General features: G+C 38.5%; 1 protein-coding gene across 2 annotated transcripts in view; it reads right to left on the reverse strand.

Moving 5' to 3' along the window:
* The window catches only part of KIAA0825 (KIAA0825 ortholog), a 252855-nt gene that overhangs the window by 166317 nt on the left and 66045 nt on the right, over positions 1-20493 (reverse strand). For both annotated transcript variants that reach the window (XM_056325815.1, XM_056325816.1), the window contains 3 exons: positions 13391-13561; positions 2711-2805; positions 752-979 (listed from right to left, as the gene is read on the reverse strand). In XM_056325815.1, coding sequence (XP_056181790.1) covers positions 752-979; positions 2711-2805; positions 13391-13561 — 494 coding nt within the window. The remainder of the gene's footprint in view (positions 1-751; positions 980-2710; positions 2806-13390; positions 13562-20493) is intronic.

The raw sequence follows: 20493 nt of genomic DNA on the forward strand, positions 1-20493 counted from the left end.
AATTTTGTTTATGACTTCATTAGATGTGCATACAAAGGATAAGGTTAATTCCCTGTAAACAAAGATAATTTTCTAAACTAATCTATTTTGAAAAATATACAAACACATTTCTTAATACTGAATTTAATACTGAAAAAACAAACTTGTCATCTCTTAGTAAATTCATACATTGATCTTTCTAAAATTATCTCCCAAAAGCTTATGTGTTATTTTAAGCAAACATTTATTAGGAGCATTCCAAATTTGCCAGAACAGTTGCAAAGCTTACTTAATAAAAGAACTTTCCAACACATATTCCCTTAGAAAACCAATTTAATTAGTTGTCATAAATGACCTTTCAGCCAAATCAAAGAACTATAATATGGCCGTATTATTGGTTATGCTGATTAGTTAAATGGCATGTCTAAGGATATGAATACAGGAAATCCCTTTATAGCTATGCTTCAAAGCTTTCAGCATTTTCCCATCGAGACACTTGGTAACAGAGCAGATACAAATCAGAATGTTTTAGAACTTTTTGGATGAAAAAGAGAATGCCAGCGAAGTTTAAAAGTTAATTCTTTCAAGTATAGACTATGGGCCATTGTATAAAGCTCTGTTCAGTCTCATATTGTAATGCCTCTCACTTTCTTCTTAATTCCATTTATATAAGAAATAGAATATTAATGGTACTGTAAGTACTTCAAAGTGTAGATGGCGAACAGCCCTGGCATTCTGTCTCCCCTCAAACTTCAGATCTTTTGATACCTGCCTTAGCAATTCGTTTTGGTTGCTCCTCCTGTTGGACTGCTCCGCATGACTCCCTCATTTGCTGGTTGTTTACAAGACTCATTGCATAGCCTGCAGCTGAAAACTCTTCTTTCTGCTCATGTTGAAGAATTTTAGTTGAAAAATCCTCGATTGCTATTGTTACACAGTGCGCCACAGAAGAACACAGGTCTTTAAATGCATTTCTCCAGCCAAAATTCAGTAAAATAGGCTGAAATACATATTTGTGTTAAATCAACCCAAATTCATTATTCAGTGTTATTATTGTCTGAAACATATGCAAACTTATGTAATTAAAGGACACCATCACCTTTTGAAATTAATTTTAATAACTTAAAATATACTCTGCTTGCCTTGAAATCATATTAAAAGCAGTACATACACTCAACAAAAATGAACACATGTTAACTATTAAATTTGTCGTCAAATTTTTAAGAAATAAATTTACAAAACCCCCTGTTTAAACAAGACTGCTTTTTAAAAGCCATGCTTCATCTTCACGTTATTTTTAATCTTTAACAGAATCTATTTAACAAAGGAAAATACTTTTACAACCATTTTCAATATTTTAACAAATAATCCAGCAATTGATACCCTGTAATAATTTTCACAGTAAGGTAACAACTGGAAGTTACTAACCATGAATATTAATGGAAAACATGTAGGGAAGCTGGTTTTAACACAGCCAAACTGGATTTCACTTCTCAAGAGCTCGTTTTAGCAAATATTAAAATGTTTAAATAGAGATTTCTTGCTTTTAGCCAATGCTGGCTTTCACTACGGTTTACATCAGCTGCCAGCCTTCTATAAACAGAGACTTCTGAAGTTATCTGAAGCATAACAGTTGTGAGAAGGAGACACAGTAGGACATCATTACTTTTCCACTAATCTTACTTTGCATTGCTCACATGACATACAGCAGACAAACCTTACCAGAAGTGGCCAACTGAGAATTGCACCAAGAGGAATACTTTAACAGCATAAGATGTATAGTAAAGATCCCCACCATGAGGGCATAGCAGGAGAAAAGAAAAGAAGGATTCCTAGGAAGCTGCAGTTACAATAATAACTTGGAAGACGAAGAAGCGCTACGAGTTAATCCCTTCCAGGTTACTTCAGTCTAGAAGATGCCTCCTCCTTCCTTTCCTTTTCCCCACTCCCAGCACCCAACCCCAGTGAGCACAGAGACAGCGCCCACAGGCACCCATTCTTGCACTCTCTCCTTTTTTAATTTTTTTTGACCTTGGGTCAAGTAAAGCTCAATCTTCTCAAAATATTGTTCTTTGTAAACTATAAAATATAGGAATATTCGTTTCACAAACTGATTCAAAGCACATTTTAAAAAGTCATTTCAGCATTACAGTTGAGCTATTAGGAAATTAAATTCCACTATCACAAAATAGCGGACTCATTACACAGCATTTAGGTCCCATAAACTCAACAATAAAAATCTGTTTAGTAGTAAATGGGACCCAGACTAAAACTTAAATCTTATACATACATTCTACAAAGCATAGTGCTTACTACACAGTAGTTTGTTGGCATCAAAGAAACTGGACATTGTGTGAGTACTTATCCCTATAGGAAGCATCATTATGATCAAATGTTAAGAACCTGACAGATTTTTTAAGATTCTGCTGTACTTGAGAATATATTTAACACTGAAGAAAACTATCATATTTTAGCATTTTTACTGTTTTGTTCTGAGATATCTTATACTTCTGATGTTAAATCCATTTTGTTATTAAAACTTAAATAACAACCACTTCTTCATGAATACTGTAAGATTTTATTCCATCTTAACTGCTCCAAAAATTAATTGCAGTAGCTAAATAATGAAACTATGGCAATAGGTGTTTATAATGAACATGGTGAAAGACTACACTGGAGACACAGACAAAAGAAAATCCCCTACAAAGTGTAAGACTCTTTTCATACTCACCTCTTCTACCTGAAGTAACTGTTCAGGAAGCACACTGGTTTCATTTGCTCCAGTTTCTCCTATTAAAAGCTCCCCACTAGCTTTCTTCAGAACTCCTGCACAGTATGATAAAAGGGATCAAAGTTAAGATTAATTCTGTAGAAAAGTCAGCAGCCTAAAACACCTTCTGATATATCAATATGAAGCATAAAAAAACCCTCAACAACATGTAGGGGAATACTAATGTTATGGTAAAGTCAAATTCAGGTTATACACAGCTCCTTTTATATAACATGATGAAATCCACATCCCATTGTATTCATATTTTATACAAACGCACATGTAATGTGTAAAATATAGTTTCTTTTGTCATTAATTCATTTCTATACTGATTGTGCAGTCACCTGTTCCTAGGGAGAACAGATAACGTTAGAACAGCTGTGTAGAAATTAATTTCTATTCTTTGTTCAATAAATTATATGAATTGCACACTAATGTATTTTTTTTGTTTTTACTTATTTGGAAACGCCAGTATGATAAGAATAAAAAGACAGTTAATTAGTACAGTTATTATAAGCAAAACAATGGTGACGGGAACAAGAACAAGTGAAGCTCCTTAAGAAGGGCTGGTAGAAAGCTCACTCATAAATCTTGGGAGTAATGGGAATATTGCCCCAGTTTTGACAAGGACAAACCACTACCTGGGGTAGATATCACTTCCATCAGTGTTTCAAGCAACCCAGGAGGTGCTGGGTATGCATTAATGGTACCTTCCTCCTCCAAGTGTCAGAGGAGCCAACAAGGATAGGTGCTTTGCTGGATCTCATACTCACTAAGAAGAAGGGGATCAGTGGAGATGTAAGGATCAAAGCCAGCCTTGCCTGCAATGACCATGAGATGGGGGATTTCAGGATCCAAAGGGCAGGAAGGAGGGTGGAAAGCAAGCTCACAACCCTGGCCTTCAGAAAAGCCTGTATTAGCCTCTTCAAAGGTCTGATCGGAAGAGTTCCATGGGATAAAGCCATTGATGGAAATGGGGCCCAAGAAAGCTCGTAAATATTCCAGGATCACCTCCTCCAAGCTCAAGGGAGTTGGAAAAAAAAATGCCAGGAGGTCTGCATGGATGAACAAGGAGCTCCTAGCTAACCTCAAACACATATGAATACAGAGGGTGGAAGCAAGGATGGGCAACCTGAAAGGAAAACTGAAACAATACCTGAACATCCAAAGATGAAGTTAGGAAGATAAAGTCTAAATGCAACTAAATCTGGCCAGGGATGCAAAAGACAACAGGAAGGGTTTCTGTAAGTACACAGGTGACAAATGGAAGACCAAGAAAAATGTGGACCCATTGCTCAATGAGATTGGGAACCGGGTTACACAGACATGAAAAAGGCTGAGGTACTAGATGCCTTGTTTGCCTTAGTCTTTACTAGCAAGACCCGCCTTTGGGAAATCCCATTTCCCAGAGACTGGGGGTAAGGCTGGAGCAAGGAAGATGCGCCCTTGGTGGAAGAGGATTTGGTCTGGGAATACTTCAGCAAACTGGACATATGTAAGTCCATGGGCCCTGATGGGATGCACCCATAAGTGCTGAGGGAGCTGGCAGATGTCATTGCGAGGACACTCCCAATAAACTTTGATCAATCATGGCAACTGGGAGAATAGTCCAAAGACTGGAAGAAAGCAAATGTCACTCCTGTCTTCAAGAAGGACAGGAAGAAGGAATCAAGGCATCTCAGACCTAAGTCAACCTCACCTCAATCCCTGGGAAGGTGACAGAGCAGCTAATCCTGAAAACCACTTCCAGGCACATTATGGACAAAAGAATAATCAGGAGTACTCGGCATGGTTTCATCAAGGGGAAGTCATGCTTGGCCAACTTGATAAGCTACTACAAGAAATGACTGGCCTGGTAGATGAGGGGAGAGCAGTGGATGTTGTCTACCTGGACTTCAGTAATGCCTTGGACACTGTCTCCCCTAAGATCTTGTTATGGGACAAGCCACAGGCGAGCTCTTGATGTATGGGCTGGATAAGCAGACAGTGAGGTGAGTTGAGAACTGGCTGAATAGCCAGGCTTGAGCATGGTGATCAGTGGCAGAAAGTCAAATTGGAGATCAGTAACTAGTGGTCTATCTCAGGTCCAGTCCTGTTTAACATTTTCATTAATGATCTGGATGAGAGGGCAAAGTGTACTCTCAGCAGGTCTGCAGCAGACACCAAACTGTGAAGAGTGGCTGATACTCTTCTTGAGGGTCACATTGCCATCCAGAGGGACCTCAACAGGCTGAAGAAATCGGCACACAAAAACCTCATCAAGTTCAACATGGAGAAATGCAAAGTTCTGCACCTGGGGAGAAACAAACCCAGGCACCGATATATGCTGGGGGCCACCCAGCTGAAAGCAGCTTTGCATAAAAAGGACCTGGGGATCCAGTTGGACACCCAGTTGAACATGAGCCAGCAAAGAAGGCTAATGGTATCCTGGGCTGCATCAGACAAAACATTGCCAGCAGGTCAAGGGAGGTGATCCTTCCTCTCGATGCAGCACTGGGGAGTGCTGTGTCCAGTTCTGGGCTACTCAGTACAAGAGAGACATGGACATACTGGAGAGCATCTAACGAAGGGTGATGAAGATGATTAAGGGAGCAGAGCACCTCTCCTATGAGGAAAGGCTGAGAGTACTGGGACTGTTTAGCTTGGAGAATGGAAGGCTCAGGCAGGGATGACAGTAATGTATACAAGTACCTGAGGGAGGGGGCAAAAACAACAGATCCAGGCTTTACACAGTGGTGCCCAGTGACAGGACAAGAGGCAACAGGCACAGATGGAAACAGAGCAAGTTCCCTCTGAATATCAGGAAACACTTTTTTTACTGTGAGGGTGACTGAGCACTAGAACATGTTGTTCAGAGAGGCTGTGGAGTCTCCATCCTTGGAGATATTCAAAAGCTGTTCGGAGATGATCCTGGGCAACTGGCTGTGCATGGCCCTGCCTGAGCAGGGGTTGTTGGACCAGATTACCTACAAAGGTCCCTTCAAACTCAACCATTCTGTGAGTCTGTGAGTCTGTGCTTCAAAAGGAAAATGAGAATAGAACCAAACAATATGGTACTTCTAATATCTGCCTCCTAGCATAAAGCTGGTAAACAGCACAGCTGCAGACAGTCCTTATTTAATGCATCTTGTGAAATTAAAAGCAGTAAATTTTAAATGATTAGGTGCCTTCAAGCATTGTTAAAGATCATCTTCTAAGCATAAATTTATAGGTCTTCAGTCACCTGAACCTACTGATAGTACACATGGCAAAGGTTTAAAGAGGTTTTCTCTTTCCATGAAATACCCAGCATTTGCATATACATAGGATTTCATATGCCCAAACTGGATTTTATCTTTCCCCTAAACAATTCACCCTCCGAAAATGAACAGTCCAGTTTTCATACACCTATACAGCATTCTAAAGCTTCAAGGGGTTTGGCTGGTTTTTGGTTTTGTTTTTTTTTTTTTCCCTCTAGTGCTGTTTTTGTTTACATTTTCAAAAGATGTTAGGGGAAAAACAGATTTGAGCTGGAAAAAACGAAAAATAAAATGGTAGACTATAGAACAGGAAAGACTAAGCAGGTCATCTAGGTCCCTGATCAGCATTCATTACAGACAGCATCATAAACTTACTGCTTTTTTCAATATGTTTTAATGTATTTTATGATAAGCTTACCTGCAGTTTTCTTCAGAAATTACTGAAGAATTTAAAAAGAAACCCTAAATGACTGGGTATTTTCCCTTTTCTCTATTCTGTGCTTTTAACCTCAAATTTCCCTCATTTCTCCTTTTTTGTAGATAAAACATCTGATTCTAACTATAAGCACAACTGAGTATCTATATATTCACATCCTCTTGCTGTCACTACTTAGATCAGCTATTGTAATTTTTTATATCAAGACTTTAAAGAAAATCTTTAACATTTAAACTAAAATCCTTCTGTATTTGTGTAATTGCTGCCTTACCTGTTAAGAACTCATATGTGAGATAAACAGGTATCGAGCTGATGGTAGATTTCTGCCTCCAGGACCAGAGGCAAAAGAGCCACATGATGATTCCGCCAGCATCAGCCATTTTAAATGTTCCTCCATTTTTAAATTAACAGGTTCTACTAGATCTCCCCACTTCCTTTTCTAACTAACTGCCAGGGCACTCTTGCCCTATATCTATGCGCATGCAGGCTCACACATATATAAAACCTTTTCTGGTCTTCCCAAAGAAGCCTTAGGGTCAAGTCTCCTATCTTTTACTGAGTTCCTTTGGTTTTGCAAGTTTTTACTCTTCCCAAATTCCATGTAGGTAAAATTGGCCTCAATCTTCTCCAGTTTAACCTCCAGCTAGCAAGGGCTCCCTTCACACTCTTCATTGATCATTGCACGCTGGACACAGCCCCTGCAAAGCCTCTGCACTTCAAATGACACCACAGCCTTCCTCTCAAACATTACTTCCACGGAGACACATACCAGACTGCCCTCCCCCTGTCCTGCTACTTCTTCATGGGTCTTCTGACAGTCTTGCCCTAATCAGCAAACTCCCATGGGAAATAACAAGTGCAGCTTTATTAGGAGACTGGTACAGCTGCTGTAGTGAAGCTACTCAGCCCAAATTAGTTTGCCATTGCAGACAGGAAGGCAGACAATGGGATGGAGGAAGCATCACTACCAAGACAGACATAGTTTGCTGCACTAATTCTTTGATTCCTCTCTTCTCCCAAACTCCAAACCTCAGATTCCATTTGCACAAACAGAAATGTATGCGATCCTTCTTATATGGCTGCTTAGAGGAGAGAATTTCCAGAAAGGGTGCAGAAAGCAGCAAATGTCATGACAGGAGAAGATGGAGAATGAAGGAAAAGTCTGTTTTTCATACTTGCTCCCCTTTCCAGAGTACATTCTACCCCTGCAACCTTCTTTGTTATTAAGGAAGACTGGATTAATCACAAGTCCTTGCTGTATGTTCCACAAACTTGATAAACTGCTCATATTTTGTGTACTTCCTTCAGTTTACCAGCCAGGCAGCTTGAATCATTGCCAGTAAATATTCAAAACCAAATTAAATCAAGTGCTTCACTTATAATCAAAACTCTTCAGCCAACCCTCCTTATGTGTATTAAAATTTCTCTGGGATTATTCTGTTTAAAGCTAATCTTTTTGCCTATATCCCCTTTGTCTTCACTGTAATTTATTCTTTCTCCAATTCAGTATTTTTCTGGTTTTGTAATAATGATGACAATGAGACCTCTTGTATTGTTAACATAATTATTTTTCTTCCTTATAAGAAGTTCTATTAAATTATTTTTTCTACAGAATTCCACACCTTTCCTGTTCTTTTCATAGTATTTAGGGTCATAAGAACAGTCATTGTGACATCATCTTGCGTGCAGCACAGTATAGCAAAGCATCAAGGAAATGTTTTGTATGACAGCTCACTAACTGTGAATAAGGTAACAGCACAATCAAAGCTGCTTACTAGTTGGATTCAGCCAGCTCAGCCAGAACTTTTATTGAAACTCTACTGGAAATATTATGTCTTGCAGAAATGGGAAATAACACTCCACCACAAATATAAATAAGCAGAAGAAACAAAAATATTTGATTATCTGTAGATTAAAACCCCTTCTGCTTTCTTTCTTCAATAATGGACTTTTTATTTGTTGTACTATACTGAGCAAACTGCATAACACACATACAGAAAACATACATCCGAAATCAAACTCTCTCCTAGTGTAAATTCCATCTTCAGTTTGGATTGATCTCTTCAACCTACATATTTCTTAAAGAAGCTACCTGAACATTTTTCTTTGAGACCAAAGCAAAAATCACACCTTCCTTTCTTGATTTGTTACAACTTCAAAAGTCCATTAAGAAGATGCACCTCATAAATTTGACTTCATGTTCCTTTCATTACACTTTCCAAAAATGGATATAGAGTAAAGGATTTCTTCTTATGCTGTGAAGGAAAGACCTTTGCAAATCTTCCCAGTCCTCTGAGACAAAGCTTGTAAACCTAAGGGCGTGACAACTTTGCCCACAGTGTTTTCAAAGAGCTCCACTGGAAAAAGCTTTTCTTGGTACTCATTATCTGATCTGTCCGAAGTTCACCTTTCTCACTGGAATGGGGGAAAAAAAAAAAAAAGTGAGAGACAGATGAAAGTACGTTAGAAGTTTTTGATTTTTTTAAAGTCTCAACAAGAGGCTTCTGAAAAGCCAGAGGGAAGAGAAATCTACCTTAAAGATGGGAAGAGAATGCAATTTGGCAGAATCCTAAACCAAAAACTCTTACTTAACCCCTGACTGCAGCTGAATGTTCCAGATTCCTTCAAAGAGAGTAACTCCTGTGATGCTGCATGTACTAGGTATGTCAGAACATTTCAGGAATTTCAACTGAATGTAAATAGTGAAGTAGACGATCTCATCACAGTAGGCATGACAAGATAGGGTCTTGTTTAACCCTGCAGAAGAAAGGGTTAAACATCTGGTCAAGAAAAAACAGAATGTGGTTACTTCTTCAATTTTCTGAAACCTATTGCTTGTAGTGGAACAAAGTGGGGTTATGCAACACTAAGAATAAGTGTTCTGTAAATGTTTGAAGAAATATGGATATCTTTCTTCAGAAAGGTAGAGTAGCAGTCTTGTCCAGATGCCACACTAAAGTTCAGAGATGCAATGAAATCACGTCATCATTTATTTGTTGGAAAACTTCTTCATTATTTTCTCCTTTTATTTAAGAGAAAACTTGAACACTACACTGGCACTAGATAAAATGTGTATTTATACCACATTTATTTTTTTTTTAGATTGTGCTTAGGTAATGCTAATGTAACTCGCAATGAAGCACAAAACTTGGCATGTACATACTGCTCACTAAGGAATACATGCTAAGTTAGGTCTGGTAAGGGAAAGCCAAAAAATAAAACCAGGAAGAACTGGATGGAGAATAGTGAAAAGAAGTTAGAGTGGAAAATGCAATTCATAGAAATTTTTTTCAATCTGTGCAAAACAACTCAGGAAAATGATGATCCTGATTATATTCCAGAAGATGCTGGATACAGAACTCTCAAACTGAACCCGGAGAACTATCCGTATCACCTAAAAAAACTCTCTACATCCATCTCCCTACAGAGTTCACTCTGGTTCACTGTTTCCTTTGGTGCTATTGTCTGCCATGGGGTTACCATCAGAGAACACTGGTAGGCAGTACTTCCCTCTAACATCTATTTTCAACCGCCTAAATTGGTCTTCATAGGATTCCATTGTGCACACTGCAAAGAAACTTGTCTTGTTGCCAGCTAGAACTGTGAACTACATGTCTTTCTTTTCTTCACTGTTCTTTTTTTGGTTCACAAGCAACCTCCTACCAAAAGCAGAATCCGCAGAAGAGACTACATCCAAGCAATAATGCAATGAAAAAGTATGAAGAGAAGCCCAGGTGGCCACCTTGCAAATTTCCAATGTGGAAGCCTTCGACCTCTCCGCCCAAGAAGCAGCTATAGTCCTAGTGTAATGAGCTTTACAAACCCTGGGAGCCTCTTTACCCTTAACTACATACGCCTCCCTAATACAATCCCTTAACCATCTAGCTAAGGAACTCTTAGAAGCCGTTTGACCCCTCTTAAGACCCCCTAAGAGTACAAACAATCTGTCAGAAGATATGAAATCTTTGATTCTTCTGTGATAAACCCTAAGTGTTCTTCTTACATCCAATTTATGCAGCCATTGCTCTTTGTCATCGCTGGGTTTAGGGAAAAATGAGGGCCAAGAAACCGTCTGGTTTAGATAAAACTCAGATGCCATCTTTGGGACAAAAAAAAAAAAAATTAAAAGAGGAACCATCCAAAGAACTACTTTGTTTCTGATGGAACTTTACACATGTTCTATATATCAAGATCGAAGTACTAGGGAATATGCTGAACAAAAATCAACTCAAACTGCCATTGAAACAGCTATACACATAAACGCAACACTTGACACAAGCACATGAAAAAACATTATTTTTGTTGCATCTCTGCATGACTTACATAGATAAAAAGGCTCCCGTGAATACTAAAAGCAACCAAAAAGAAAAGGAAGCAAGTGCAAGGTTCCAGTCTATGTGATGCCTAGGGAAACTTTCACTCACTTGGGTATTAGCCTACCTTTTATGAATTGGCCAGCTTCCCTTAATTTGTCACAGTACTACTCTCACAGCACTGATACTTGGGATATGCCTACACTGCAGTGACAGTTTGGGTACACCCAACCTAGCTTTAAACCAGTGAGAGAGAGTACAGGTAACTGTCTAGCAACAGCAGCACATGGTTCAGTCCGGGCTAATTTGCTCTGCTGCTTAGGTTGGTTCCGCAGCCTGCACTGCATTGTAAACCTGCTACTGGTACCCTAGTTAATTTAAAGCTGCTTTGGACAGATCTGCACTCTAGATTCTGTTAAATTAAACAAGATTTCTAGGAAGAAGGTTTCTAAATAAGTACAGAGGAGAGCCGTTAAATTTTCCAGTCACGTATTATAATGCATTTTGATGAAAATAAAGCAAGGATTCTAATCAATCCTTCTTATGAAAACTTAGTCTTCATCAGTGAAAAAAATAAGATTATCAGCTCAATAAAGGACATTAACAGAGAAAATCTTAAATCCCTTTTGATAATTAACAGAACCTGGAACTACTGGGAACATTGCTCACATTCTCCCATATCAAATCATCTTTCACTTCATCACTAGATTTGAGATTTCTGACAATATGAAGTGAAAGTAACAAAAATAACACAAATAAACCCTTCTTCTAGTCAGACTTTTTTTTTTTTTTTAAATTTCTCTGGCCGTATCTCGTCTTCATATACTATCCAGAAACTGATATAACTGAGCAAAGTTTTGTAAGTATAACCACCTGATCAGAATAGCAACACTGAAAACAAAGGTATGTTTGAGGACTTCAATAACATCCACCTGTGAAAGTTTTACCTTCAACTATGTTTCAGTGTAAAAGCAATTTTATGTTTTCTTTAGAACAGGCCTTCTACCCAGAAGACTGACTCCTACAACAAGATATAGTAATACTTCCCATTCAAATTTAAGTAGAGGTACCATTGAAGAACTGACTTGCTTTAGACATGATTAGCTAGCTAAAAGAATATTCCTCGAAGAAGGCTTAACACACTTCTGAGAAACAGTTCTGAAAGTAATTAAGCTTGGAGAAATGCCTGTAGGATAAAGTGCTAAATACACTCCTGGAAAGCAAAATCTTTCTTCTTAGCATTGAAATCATTAAGTTATCTGAATTATTGGAGATCACATGTCTCAGAGTATAGTTAGTTAAAACATGTCAAAGAAATTTCCCATTCAAGAGTTCTTCAATTTTTTACATTTTATCACAGAATATACAAATAAAAAGAATGCTTAAAATTACCCTTAATGAATGTATGCCCTATCCTCCACACTACCCCTATAGGAAGTTTACTGCAACACCTCTATGTAGTATCAATGCCACAAAACATAAAACATAGTGTATAATAGGTTAACATTTCTTGAGAATTAGTAGAACTGAGAGATTGAAGGAATACATTGAAACCAATAGCAAAAATGGAACTTGAATGCAAATTTTATTTGAGCTTTGATGTATATTCTAAAAATACATAGGTTAACCTGTATTTCTTTATTTCAGAGTGTCAGTATTTCAGATGAAGAATCCACCAACAAAATGTGTGCCTTACAAATTTTATTTAATCTTTTAATTATTATTATTTTTTATCAATTTAGCATTCTGAGACTACATTCCCAAAACACCTTTCTTCTCAGCCTGCAGCTTGACTACAGAGATACCAAGTATTTGACTCCACCTATCCCCTCTCCCTGAGCAGCCTGGCCTCATTTCTGGTCTGATCGTTTCCTGCAATACAATCAAAGCTCTTGAAATCACTTGCTCTCTGGTGACCTGGAGTCTCTCTACTGGCAGAAGTAGCAGAGCAGAAGAACATTTATGAACATACTGTGACCTGGAAGGTATTATTCACCTGAATTTTCAGGACTTTGTGTTCTTGTCATATGACATGAATGCAATTAAATGAAAAAGTAAGTGAGCTTGGAATCTAAAGCAAATGCAGACCTGAGGCTTGATTGTGATGCAGTTTATTATGTAGAGCCTACTTCTACAAAATACTCACTGAAGCCAGTGGGATAAGCACAATAGTAAAGACAGTACATATTAGTGAGAGCTGTATGTTAAAGCAGGGCAATGTACTAAAACATTTAGTTGCATATGTATGTTCAAGTCAGTGTTCTCCCTCGAAAAAGGCAGCTTTCAAGGCCAAGTTCAGAAACAGTCACAGTTTCAAGGAATTTAGGCTCCATGCGTTGTTTTGTCCTACACAAAACACAGGATTTTATAGATAATTCAATATCAGAAATTATGTTACAGTGTTTGATAGTTTTTCATTATAATTCTCTAACAGTAGCTACCATACATCACAACTTTACACAACACTATCAGTTCTTTTCCACAGGTCATTGTGCTCAAATGTAAATCTGCATATTTCAAAAAGTTTTTTAGTGGATATGGCAATACACTTGTTTACAAAAGATGATGACATAATGTAGGTAATGTTGAAAACCATTTAAAATTATCCTTTTGCATAAAGTAGAATCAATAAATAAGGAAAAGCTTTCATTACCTTGAACATTCTTACTCCTCTCCATAAATGAAGGCACCAATAGAATTTCCACAGAGAGCTCTTCAATTTTTTCTTCCATTAATAAAAAGAGTTTGATAAGTTGAGAAAGACATTTGAGTTGATACAATGTTAAGCAGAAGTTCCTTCCTTTTTTGTGGTATTCTTGGGAGGCTGTTTAAGTAAAATCATAAAATACTTTTTACTATACCTTAAAAAAATTATCCTGCAAAACTGATTATGTAAGAAAGTAAAATACATCACGTAGTTTCATTTTTGCTACAGCATAATATATCTTTTTCTCATTACAAAATACAGTTACATTAGTTCTTCCTAAGTCTTTGGCATTTCTCAACTATCTGGGAAGTTGCAACTGAATTCCATGTTTTGTTATTCATTAACTAGGATTTTCTCCAAGCAACAGATCTACTCAGAAACCTTCTCACCTGTGTTTTACAGAAAAACCACTGCATTGCAAAAACTCATTGAACAAAAGGAAAAAAACACGTCATTACTGTATTTTAATGGTTTGGGACATCACATCACTACACTGTCACTCTGCAAGTCACCTTGTCTGTTTAACAATCTGCTAGCACAATACAGTTGATGAATATGACATTTGAGTGAAAAGAAACATCAATCTAACACTCCACAACTTTAAATATGTGAGGTTTGAAAACAAGCGAGACTGTCAGTGAACAAATATCAGCAAGTATTATACCTATAAGCATTTGGTATTTAAAAGAAGAAACTGAACATTCTATTTTGAAAGGTTAACACTTGTAATCATAACATATAATCATGTCACATCAACGAGGGAACTCTGATTTGAGCACAGTCAAGACTATAAAAAGACTGTGAGCTGCTTCCAATTCACTATTACCAAAACCACATGGTTTTAAGTATTTTAATTTTATAACTTCTTTAAATGTAACAAATTTGCACTTCTATGCAAATTGCAGTGAGTTGATACCATGTTCCTATGCAGTTCTGTTGCAGATGTAACATCAGCAGAACAGTTTATGTAGAAAGTGTCAGAGTGAGAGCCAGAGTAGTTTGAAAGGGAAGCTCTAAAAGACGAAAACAAATAGAAATTGATTGAAATGTACTTTTATGTGTCAAATCTCTCTTACCTTTGCAATTTTGAAGTACTCAGTACCTCCCTTTTTCCTCAAAGTTCCTAGATATTTTTTTTAGGCATTCACAAATCACTTTTAAATAGACATAGATCTAAGTAGCAGAGCTGAGCTCTGAATACAAATTCCCTAATTTGCTATTCCAGTTTTGCAGCCTTAGAGATTGAACTGTGAGTTTTGCATCCACATCTGAATTTTCTCAAAGTTCCAAACAGATGTATTCATGCCAGTCCCTTGAATTTCTAAGAATGGCAAAAGAAAGTGTTATGCATAATTGCCTCTGTTAGTGACTTTCCTCTCTGAATAACAAGTAAATAATATCTGTATCACTGGGTTTCCAATGTTAAGTCTTAAACTTCAAAAAAAAAAAAGAGACATTCTGCTATTCAGGGAATTTTTCTCCTTTCCTGAAAACTAAAAAACATAAACTTGAGTTTAACTGACATGAAATGACTGCCCGAGTCTGCAGCAAGCCAGAAATGACAGATCCAAGATGTAAGAAGCAAAAATGACATCACAAAAATCGATGGAATGTTAGCTGTCTCCTATAATGTGAAACTCTACCCCCTCTCTTGAGGAACAAAGAAAGCTTACAATTATTTGATTGCCCCAAGCAATACTGTCCTCATTAGATCAAAAGGAAGTGGACATAGAAGCCAAAGGTATACCACAGTAATATTACTTTTAGAACACATTACCAAACTCAGAAAACAGTCAAAATTTACATTTTTACTTTCAGTGACCATTCAAAATATATTTCAGCTGGAAGCTAAAGATATTAAGTTCAAAGATCCCTCTTTATTCATGTCATTAAGAAGTTGAGAGAACACTTTAATATATGACAAAGCATATCACACTATATGCAAATGAACACTTACATAATCATCAGAGCAAAGGCTTACTGGTTAATACTACATATGTTCTACAAATGTCTAGAAAAGCCCTTCAGAATTTTAGGTTGTAAAGTATACACAAATTTCTAGATGCTTGAAGGTAGTGGAAAATACTGGGTTAATTTCATGGCTGACATAAAACTCTGATATAAAATTAAGGAAAAAAATGGAGGCAAGCATACAGTAAGTTCTGTCTTTGATTAAAAAGCACAAACATATGCACCATGACAAGCAGTCAACCCTCAGACAAAAGGAAGGAGGTAAAAGAACAGTGGTTTAATTGCACTTATCAAAGCCTGAAGAATGAAGTTGAAACCCCTTGAATCAGTCATATTTGGAACTCATCAGAAACATACAGACATTTAGAACATGTGATGTGACCAGGTGACGGTCAATATAAAGGCATTAGAAAACAGGAAGGAAAGATGAGACCACCATGTAATTTCCTCCTAGAGTGGCAGACACTAGGGGAAGAAGGCTAAACAATCGTCTTTCACTACAGCTGTAAGGCACAGAACCCTTAAGATAGGATGCATTGCACAATCCAGATCCTAAGACTTCTCTGGAAGGAGAAAACCAAGCAAGCAAGCAAGCAACCAACCACCTCTATAGGATTTATAGAAAGTTCCATATACTATGGGTTACACATTCTTAAATTTTCTTTTGTCCTTTGTTAGGCTTTGTTGTGGTAAAGAAAATGTAACGTGATTAAATTTGACATGAAAATATACAAAAGATCCAGATATGACAAAAATTCATGCATCATTTACACAAGCTTTTTCTTACAACACTGTGGATGGGTAAAGCCATACTCTCGTATCAGCACAAATCATGGTGGTGTATCACTGAACCTGGCTATCAACCAAAATTGATGGTAATAATGCAACAGGTATTTGAAACAAGTGCTGGTCTGGTAACACCTCTCAACTGCTGACCCACACAGCTTACATAAAGTTGTGTATCATTCTGCACAGCTCACAATTTTTTGAGGCTCTTGGCTCAGGGCAGTCACCTTTAAACTACTCAGCTGAGCTACCCAGAACTATCACCGCAAGGCACTGTTACATCTCATTTTACTCATCCAATAACCACAGGTTTTACTAAAGAGTGCAGTCTCTACAGCTGCAGAAGCACGCCAGGAACACAGACACAGACTAGTTTTTACATAAGACTGGTGCTATTTCTTGTGGGCTTGGATAACAAAAGCATGTTATTGGACAGTCCAACTTTTGGAAGAAGTTAGCTTGAACTTCACATGTGCTTAGTTCATCCACAGCAGTTTGGAAGAACTGGACAGGGGGAACCACCAGAAGTGAATTTCCTTTCACATATGGTTATTTCTATATTCACAGCTTTATTGTCTCTCAGAAATGACAACTCATTTATTCAGTCCCTGATGACCAAATGGTATGCACACATCTGAGTATCCAAAGCTTGATTGAGAGATATCATATATATCCCACAGTTAAGTTTCAAAATACTGATGGCAGCATTCAGCTTTGAAGACCACTGACCAGGCTGCTTGAATAAGCACATCACTGTCCATTTTTCAGCAGAGGGATATGAAAAGGCATTTCTCCTCAGACATTGATCTGACTGGACAACCACAGGACAGAAACATTTCAAAGCTGTGTAACAGCAAACAGTTTAGCAGCCAATGTGGTGACCTACAGAAAATGTGGAAACACGTTTGCAAGTCCTGTAGAGTCCATGAAGAGTACAGGCCTCTAAGTGAACAGATGTGAAACAGACATGATGACTGCTCCTGCCCATGGCAGGCAGGTTGGAAATAGATGATCTTTAAAGCCCCATCCAACCCAAACCATTCTGTGATTCTACAATTCACTGTGATACATGTTCCACCAAATCTTAGTGTCACGAACCTGTCTGGAGGAAAATCTGTCTACTCACAGGGTAGTGTATGATTGCTCTGAAGAAGTTACTGAATGGATCATGACTTACGATACTAGGCCAGAGAACTAACATAACTCATTTACACAGGTGACAGCAAGAGAGACACTCCTCCGTGATGAAATGGTCTAAAGGTGCTGCCAGCACCCTACCCAATCCACAGAGGACCATGCACAGGATTACTGGAAGCATGTGAAGCTGATCTCAGCTAGCCACAAGTCAGAGGTAGCAATGGCATTCCAGCCTCACTGCAGAACAGAAGGAAGCATGCAGCAAGTTACATGATGCAAACAACTTCTTTCCTGAGCCGCTTGCAGTTTGCGACTATCATACTTCTAAACCTGATCTTTTCTGCACGTCCGAGTTCCATTCATGTAGTCCCTGTACGAGGAAACAGCTGCAGCAGAATCTTTAGCTCCCGGCATACATCAACAGGACCTCCGTAGTGTGTCCCAAAAATATGACATGTTGACCCCTGTTAAAGCACCACCTTTTGAGACAAATTTCTGAGAAGGTACAGAAAAGACTGGCACAGAGGCTACAGAGAGCCAAAGTGGATCATACAGCCATTGTCAATGTCCTAATGAGCCAATGCTGCACATACTGCTCTAAAGAGAGGTGAGGTCAGAAGCTAAACAGACATAGAGGAGTAAGAAAAGGTTCTGAGCTCCTGAACATACCCTCAGGCTTCTTTCTGTGTAGCAGAATCACGAAAACACTACTGTACAAAACCATTGCCTATACTGACGATTTCTGAACTGCTATGCAGGCCAGAACTGCCACCAGAAAAATCCTAAGCCAGTATGATGAGCTATCTTTAGGCACAACAAAAAAGATCCCAACCAAGCACAGTGTCAGGGATCACCAAAGGGTGGCTGCTCCCTGAGGGGCAGAGAGCAAAGCACAATGATATGGCCATCCCCACAGTCCCTAAGTAAGGCAAGCAAGGCAGACCCAGAGGTGATAGTCAGATTTCAACCAAGAGTCCAGATCATCAGCTAAGTTCATGGTGATCATGTAAATCTTAGGTCAAGCCAGGAAGATGATTCACAGCTTGGGAGTCAGGATCAGGTCTGGTGAAGGTAACCATGAGTCAGGCACTGTTCCGTGATCATTAGGTAGGACCAAGGTGATAAGGCAGGTGCAAACTCAAACTAGAATGTCTGAATCAATGGGGTCCACAGCCAGTCAATGGCATGGCTCTGGTGGAGATAGACATTAGGACACCTGGGATATAGCTCAGGCAGGGACTGAAGACCCAGGCCTCAGCTGAGAGGTCTCTTGGGTCAGCCACATGGAGGACCCAGAAGAGGCTGGTCAGGGCCCTTAAGGTCCATTAGTGCACCCAGGGTTTTGCTGCACAGCCCTTAAGGACCTTCAGTTTTCAGAAGCTGTCCTTCTGTCCTGCTTCACCAAGGACCCACATAACTCTTTTACTAAAAGAAAAGAAGAGAAAGTACTTCAGGCCTCTTCTATCTAGACTGGTCCTTTCTGGGGGGCCTAGAGGGGAGAAGAGGTGGAAAAGACAAAAAATTTACTTGAATTAACTTGAACCTGCACTGCATTTATTTGTAGCAAGTAGATAAATCTGGATGGTTCATTACACAAAACTGGAAGGAAGCAAAGGAAAAAGCTCAAAACTCATCATTTTAGCATCTCTACATTTAGAAAATCTATACTCCTGCTCTCCTGTCACACAGAGGCAAAGGGGGCATGAAGAGTACTTCATGTCCTCCGGCATGCTGATTTACCACCCCAGCCATCAAATGACACGCAGTAGTAGTCTGCCATCCCAAACAAGGTGATTCTCCAAGAGCTTTGCTTATAGAAAAAGAAGCCCCAGGTAAAATTAATATGGAATATCTATCAAATTGTGCAAGGTTTGCCACACTATGCTGGTACCAAGGCAGCCAATGCAGTCATACAGCATCAGAGAACTGGGAGTACTTATTTTCAAGTTTGGCCTTTCACTTTAGCAGAATGGACTTGAAGCTGAAGAAATTTTCCTAAGATCTGAAAGACATGCTACCCTGTTTGAAAAATGAAGCAGTTCATCTTACCAGAGAACATCTGGCTGGTTCTATCTGGACAAAAGTGTACTAATTAGTCTTCAGGAGGTAGGAATGAGCACTCTGACCTAGCTGATCAACAAACCCACTAAACTAGGGGTTAGAGACAGACTACGTTGGATCTCAGGTTTCTCTTCAGATCTCATCCATGCCTCATGGCATAAAACACATAATCCTTTCCAGAGCAGAAGGAAAGCCTCAAATGCTGGCAAATCTAAGGATAAAATATGCCCATTGTAAATATTAAATAGTATTATATACCTGAAAAGAGGCCCTGAGAGAAGGCATCAATGCCACAAATATAAGCATTAAAATCTATTGATGAAGGGGGTGCGGTGGAAACCTGGTAGTAAAAAGTGTAAAAATACACAAAACAAGCAGAACACTCCAGGTCCCACATCCTCCAACTAAAGACAATGTTATGACAAACATACATCAATCATAAACCACAGATCGAGTTGGATCTACTTTTTTATACAGCCTTTCAAAACAATCTAGGCTTCTGTTCCATCCTTGTCTATTATGCAAACTAAATACTAATTTAGTTCTCAAAATCCTCACAAAGGTGTTTTAACATCTTAACATAAAAAACATGGGTCTTGCATTAACATGCAATTGATCCCGGCTCTTAGGTAAATTCAAGCCAAAACAGTTCTACCATCCATATGGAATAACTCTTCAGTTGCACTTTCAAACGCTCAAAACTCAAATGAGCTTAGTCAGCTACTATGCAACTTAGAACACAAGATCCACCATAACCTAGGTTATGGGTCTACTTCACCTATGCTGACTTGCTGAATCTCTCAAAACCTGAAATTCTTGCAATGGTCACCCCACAATTTCTGGCTTTTCTCCCTCCTTCCTCACACTGGAACATTCTCCTGCAATTGGAAGAGCTATACAGAAAAGATTATGAAAGAACCTACATAGAAAGAGCATAGATAACACCCAGAATCAAATTTCTGCTGAAACATCAGTAACATACCAAGGGTTTTGCTGTTTCATTGCATAAATTGTGAGTGACATTTGGTTAACAGTAAATATTTAGGTTCAGGTGCTGATAATTTGAAATGAGCATGTAGTGCAAACACACCTTT

This window comes from Falco biarmicus, chromosome Z (assembly GCF_023638135.1).
Source record: "Falco biarmicus isolate bFalBia1 chromosome Z, bFalBia1.pri, whole genome shotgun sequence".
Classification (NCBI taxonomy): domain Eukaryota; kingdom Metazoa; phylum Chordata; class Aves; order Falconiformes; family Falconidae; genus Falco; species Falco biarmicus.